We start from the raw sequence: 6963 nt of genomic DNA, 5'->3' as shown, positions 1-6963 counted from the left end.
AGTTGCTCTGGTTTCTGTGCCATCATGAAGTAATTATCAGTAATAATTACTAATCAGCCTTATACTGTGACGTTTATATTCTATGTACTGTATATTTTCAGCTGGTCCCCAAGTTCAGTAAGTGACAGCAGCACAGAGCATGTGCAGTGAATCAGCAGAAAAGATGGGGAGCTACAGGGGCATCTTTGGAGACACAGATCTTTACTACTAAAGGGTGGTACAGCATGTCTAGCCTACCTCTTTAGTTGAGCTTTAGCTCTTCTTTAAACAGAGATCATGCTATGAAATAAATGTTAGGCAGCCCCAAGTGATTATAATCACGATTACGACAGCCCTGGCCAGTGCTCCTGTATGCTGAAAACTACACTGGTGATACTTCTGTAGAAGCACCATGGAACGTTCTACCTTCTTCCGCTTCATTGTTCAATGGCCCCTGGGCAAGCGCATGTGCAGTAGAGAGAAAAAGCCAATTTCTTGCTTTAAGTTCAGCTTTTCACTTTACTGCGCCAGGTTTGAAAAACAAGGATTGCACCTGGGAAGTTATTACGAAGGTCAAATAAGTAGTTCAGCAAACATATGCTTAACATATATGATTATGTTAGTTTGTTACAATATAGATGGACTGATTCTTACAAACGCTTTACTGGTTTTTGGTTGCTGTCCCTTGCAACCAAAAAGCTTCTGATTCTGAAAGGCTATACTTGTAACTTTCTGTTGCTTATCTCAATATCTATTCATATTTACATCAGGGAAAAAGCATTGAACGCATATCGAATATAAAAATATATATATATATAATATCTCGAATGGGACCATTGACCTGAAATTTACACCAGATGTCACAAGATACTAAAATTTATTTTATGGTGAACTACACCTTTAAGAGTCACATACAAATGCTCCTAAATAAAGTTACCTTTTTTTTTTTTTTAACTTTTACTAGTAAAACTGAATAGTTTAAGATTCCATAAAATATGGATGCAACAATTTAATTTTCAAAGATTTATTTGCAGAAAACCCATGAAGAATTTTAACGGTAGGACTTCTGGTAGCGAGCACGGGCTCCAGGTCCACCAAACTTCTTGGACTCGCAACGACGAGGATCTGCAACAAGGAGGGTTCTGTCATACTGGATCAGGATGTCTTTAATCTCCTTTTTGGAAGCTTCATCAACATCTATAAAATGAAGAATATGCAAGTAAACAAAACAAGGAAAAATGCAAGGGGGAGTGGGGAACATAGGACAAAATTAGGACATTACTTACATTTCTGGTAGTAAGCTACAAGTGACTTGGATATGGCCTGTCGGATTGCTGTTAAAGATAAAAAGGTATTGTATTAAAATGGTATTTCAACAATTTCTCAAGTCAATAGGCAAAAAAAGCCCTCTAAGCATAAATACAATTACCTCCTTAAATGAGTACAATCATTTGGGGGTAAGCCCAATGTAGAATGTAAAAACTAGAATCAAAGGGAGTGCCTTAAAACACCGCTTTAAACCACAATTTGCAGCTACAATTCCCTTTCTGCTGCCCCTAAACATTACATCATTGGGGATCCACAGCTTTAAGGTTGCAACTGACCCAATCTATGCTCCATGGCACATTTTAGTGACAATTTAACAAAGTTAAAACATTTAAGAGCAAGACCAAAAAAAAAAAAAAAAAAAAATGTGTAGCTCGCAATAAATTTAAAGAGCCAATTGTTTGGCAAAGCCTCAAAGCTAGTGGAATAATCTGACTGGTGGCCCAGGGAGTCAATGATCAGAAGATCAGAAGGGGCCCAGATTTTCAAACTTGCCCAATATTCATGCAGGCCTTTCCGCAGTCCCTTTACATTGGCCAAGAAGCTTAAAATATATCACCATTTACCCAGCACCACAGCAAAATATTATTACTATTATCATCTAGTAACCTAGTTAAGCACACAAATTGCATTCAAGCTCAAAAACAATAATGTGGGTCTTACCATAGACTTGAGCAACATGTCCACCTCCCTTTACACGAACTCTGATGTCAACACCAGCAAAACGTTCCTTGCCCAAGAGAAGAACAGGCTCCAGCAGCTGGGTAAAAAAAAATGCAGGATCAAAACAAGGTTAAGACTGACAGTTCAACATATTTATTTAAGTTTACAGAAAGCACATTAATAAAGTGGAGGGGGGGGAAATGAGCTCAGAAGAGGTTTCCTGCCCTCTTGCAGCCTACAAAACACATGTCCACTGAATTTATATGGTGCTTCTTTTACATGGAAGTAGGCAAGAGGGGCCTCTCAAATGCACCAAGCACTGGAAGCATGAGTGGTTTGTATACACATTTTATTTGTAGATTTGTATACCACTTTCCTTGTCCATTAGAAGATGGCAAGTATAAAGATGCCAAAAAAAAATTGATTTGTTGGCTATGGAAAACACTGGCACACTTGGGTGATATACAACATTTCCACAAGTTTCTGGTGTTAATTAAACATAGATTACCCTACCCCTTAGAATAGAAATAGAAATACACGTGCAACATATCACACATACTTACTTTGTACTGTAATGTTGCAGGTTCAATCATTTCAAGAGGTCTTCCATTAACTTTGATAAGACCATTGCCTCTTTTGCAGTGGGCAACAGCTGTAGCAGTTTTCTGAAAATAAAATAAAATGAATAAAATAAAATGAATTTTAACAAAAACGACATGCACCTCTATACGGTTGCTAAGCATTTAAGGCTAGTTATTTAGCAGGCAATAACCTCAGATATTTACAAATAAGCAACTCTCAATGAAAGACAATCAAAAATAACTATGGTTAACAGTTGCCAGTCTTAACACATGGATTAGAAGAGTTAAATATATGGAAGGGAAAAGTTAGTGGAGAAAACAGTTTAGAATTCAGGAAAGCTTAAAGGGGACTTGTCACCCAGCCAAAAAAATCTATATAATAAAAGTCCTTTTAAAATTATACAAGAAACCCTAATTCTTATTTTATTTTTGACAGCCATAGCAGTTATAAATGTATTTAAAAAACTCTCAGCTGTCAATCATATATTGACTGCCCCTCCTCTATGCCATAGAGGCGGAGGAGGAAATTACTTTCAATTTCCATTCTGCACTTCCTAGATGTCACTGCACTCCTTACATTACCCCTCCATCTTAAATCTAATTGTGTAGCCAGTGCATGGGCACGGCTATCAGGTCCATCATTCTAATATATAAACAAGATGTTGGCATGATCTTAACAAGTGTCCACAAAATGGCTGCTGCCTGCTCGATGTGATTGTAATTTTCAAGACTAAAAGAAACGAGATTGAAATTTATTTAGTGTAACGGAAGTTTATTTTTACTTGGCTAATATCTTAACATAGGATCCGAAATTGTTTAATAAGGTGACAGGTCCCCTTAAGTACTGCCTGTTATTTCATTTGCAAAAGTAGGTGCTAAGTGTTCTGACCCACAAACTCCTTAGTTAATCAAAACGTTGTTCCCTCCCCTTTTATTTTTTAACCTGCCCCATGACTTGTGCACACACAGTGCCCAACACTGACCATAAATGAAATACCATAGGCCTACTGTAAAACTATAGGGTTGCAAACCATATGTATCCATACAGACTGATACCAGAGATGAGTGAGTTGATTAGTCAGGTTTTAAATAGAAACACAGACAAGAGGTGACAAGTATGAATATAATTAAGGCAAACAATTAAAAATAGACAATGCACTATGGGATTAAATAGCTAATGGGTACTTAATTTACAAGGCATAGCCTACCAAGCAAAAGGTTCATGGTATAAAGTTATACATACATATATACATTGTGTACATAAATAATCAGTCCAACTCTCAATCCAATTTCAGCAATTTGGAATCAAAACAAGATACAGATTTGTCAGAAGGACCACCAGCACTCCATTTCTTGTGAACTATACACAAATGTGCTAAATAAAGCTATAGTTTACAGGAAATTGAGTGCTGGTTCTTCTGAAAGGTTTATAGATAAAGCCCAAAAGTATTAACTGATCTATAACACTGCATGTCCCCAGCTGGAATACTCACTGGCAAGTTCCAAACAATGCCTGGAAGCAACATAAAAACTAGGGATGCACCGAATCCAGGATTCGGCCAAATCCTTCTGCCCAGCTGAACCCTAATTTGCATATGTAAATGAGGGAAGGGGAGGGAAATTGCGTGACTTTTTGTCAGAAAACAGGGAAGTAAAACTTTTCCCCCTCCCATCCCTAATTTGCAAATGCAAATTAGGGTTCGGATTCGGCTGAATCTTTCGCAAAGGATTCTGGGGTTCAGCCGAATCCAAAATAGTCATCATAATCACTGGGGGGTACACAAATGGGAAGTTTGATTTGCTGAAGTGGGAGCCTCCTATGATCAGCCAACATCAGTAGCAGCAAGCAATTTCACTTGGACCAATTTGACAGCTTATCTGCCCGTGTATGGGGGCTTCCGACGGGCTTTCTCGATCAATATCTGGCCACGATATCCATCAGGAAGGTTTGATTTTAATCGACCGGCCAGTCGGAGCCCCTTGGCGTATTGTAATTCGATCGTTCTGCCGAACGTTGTAATTACCCCCGATATAGCCATGCCGTTAGTGGCATATCAGGGAAAGATCCGCTTGTTTGGCGATGTCGCTAAACGAGCAAATCTTTGAGTCTATGGCCAGCTTTAATGCTACTAGGCCTCCTCAAACTGGTTTAAACATAGCAGTAAAAATACGCCTCATAGGCCTGGCACTCTTGTGACTGGAGTCTGCGAACACAACAATGTCCCACTATGCAAATACAAAGGAAATTTCTTTACAAAAATGCACATGAGCCAGGAACTGCTTGCTGTCACAACAAGCTGAAGAATAGACAGAAACAAATGGCACAAAGTATAAATTCAACAGTAACAGTTAAGCCGGTTCCTGAACTGCACTATACATATGGGCTAGGACGTCAAAGCTGCAGAGAAACTGAGAGGAGGAAGTTTCCATTATCAGTGACATAGAGAGGCCCCGTGTGTCTCCTGATAAAAACGCATAAACCCGCCGCCACACTAGAAACTACAGGACAGGCCGTACAAAGCTTTATCAGCCACCCTGCCATTGCTACCATAGAGCACTGAGAACACAGGCCCACACACACACGCGGTCACAGAAACTTACCTTCCGCCCAAAAACTTGGACTGACTGCAAAGGTCCCTTGGCCGGCATGTTCCTAAAGGAAGGCGGAAACAAATGGATCGGTCAGTAAATGCCGAGAACCGGGCACAGGCACCAATTTCAGAAGAGCCGCAGCACCCCTTACCTCTCCGTGATGGGCAGCGACGAGAAAAGGAAGGACAGGGTTTCCAGGCCCACACACCAAGGGCCAACGTGGCTTCAGCGCATGACGTTGGCCGGAAATAGCGTATTCCACCGCGGCCATTTTCCTTACGGGACAATCTATTACAATATTTCCAATGTAAAAATATGGCTTTTTTTTAAATTAATTAAAAAGCTACGCATGAGTTATGTCTCCTTACATTGAAACATAAAGGGCGTCCTAAACACTAAAGTGGTTTCGTCAGTATCACGATTAAAGCAAATTTTATCGCGTTTATCCAATATAAGTAATTAAAAAAAAAAACAACTGGATTCAATCATTACTCAGCAAGTCCAGTTGTTGTTTTTTTTTAATTACCTATATTAGATACCATGACCTGGATGACTGAAAATCCTCATAGTCATTTATCGCGTTTTTTTTTTTTCAAAATAGTATTATGAACTTCTGCGTAGGGTTGCCACCTTTTCCGGAAATAAATACCGGCCTTCCTAAATATTTATAATTTTTCCCTATTAATAACATTGGGAGCAACCATCATTTTTACCGGCAAGACCGGTTAAATACGGCCAGGTGGCAACCTTACTTCTGCGATTATGGAGGAGCGTCGAATAAAAAGTGTCCACCGAGTTTTTTTTTAATGTAGGAGTAGGTACATATAAATGTGTCAAATGGGTGTTCACAATGAACTGCATCAATGTCGAAGAGCAGACAATCGTTTGTCTAAAGCTGGCCAAGATCCGATCGTCATCATGAGACCACGATTATCTCGAAACGATCGTACGAATTGTCCATCAACTAAAAAGACCAATTTGCCAGGAAAACAAAGGGGAGCTGCCTGCTTGGCCCTGCAAACATAGATAGATTGCACTGGGACCGACAAAGATTTTTTAACCTGGCCGATCAATTTCCTGACAGATGTCGGCTGAAAAATCGTTAAGATGTACAATCGTTCAAATCCCACTAACTTCACGAAAATTTCGAAGGATTGGTCGGACTTCGATAAAATCGGTCATTCAGCAAGAAAAATCTTTGCGTCTATCGGGAGCTTTAGTCAGAACCCTCTCTGTGTCAGCGACATCATGACTGGCAAAGTCTTTAATTATTAAAGGGGTTGTTCGCCTTTAAATTTTAGTATGATTTAAAGAGTGACATTCTGTGGTTTTTAAGTTACTTAACTTTCAGTTTGCAATTTCAGCAATCTGGTTGCTATGGTCCATATTAACCTAGCACCCATGCATTTATTTCTTTGAATAAGAGACTGGAATATTGATAAGAGAGGGCCTGAATACAAAGATGAGTTATAAAACATATCTCCCAACTGTCCCATTTTTTGCGGGACAGTCCCGATTTTGACAGCTCAACCAGCAGTCCCGGATTTGTTGCTGAAATCTGAAGTGCCGGAAGATGGCTGCCGTGAACTCCGGTGAACAGAATCTGCACCAAGGGTAGGTAAAGAGTTAAGTAAGGGTAAGTAAAGAGTTAGGGACATTTACCCGGGGGAGAACCTAGGCTGGGGGGAGGGGGGTCTATGTAGGGTAGGACAGAATCTGCACCAAGGGTAGGTAAAGAGTTAAGTAAGGGTAAGTAAAGAGTTAGGGGCATTTGCCCGGGGTAGCAGCTAGGCTGGGGGGGAGGGGGGGTCTATGTAGGGTA

The 6963-nt window shown here is 39.9% G+C and overlaps 1 protein-coding gene across 1 annotated transcript; it reads right to left on the bottom strand.

Moving 5' to 3' along the window:
- Positions 1 to 987: 987 nt before the first annotated feature.
- Positions 988 to 5202, bottom strand: rps16.L (ribosomal protein S16 L homeolog; the record flags this gene model as incomplete). The annotated part of the gene is given in 5 exon segments (NM_001091744.1): positions 988 to 1176; positions 1266 to 1313; positions 1969 to 2065; positions 2532 to 2633; positions 5151 to 5202. Coding segments are annotated over 4 exon segments (321 nt in total). The 3' UTR covers positions 988 to 1030.
- Between the last annotated feature and the right edge of the window lie 1761 nt (positions 5203 to 6963).

The sequence above is a fragment of the Xenopus laevis genome, chromosome 3L (genome assembly GCF_017654675.1).
Source record: "Xenopus laevis strain J_2021 chromosome 3L, Xenopus_laevis_v10.1, whole genome shotgun sequence".
NCBI lineage: Eukaryota > Metazoa > Chordata > Amphibia > Anura > Pipidae > Xenopus > Xenopus laevis.
Note: the sequence above shows the minus strand (reverse complement) of the source record. Positions and strands in the feature narration are given on the sequence as shown.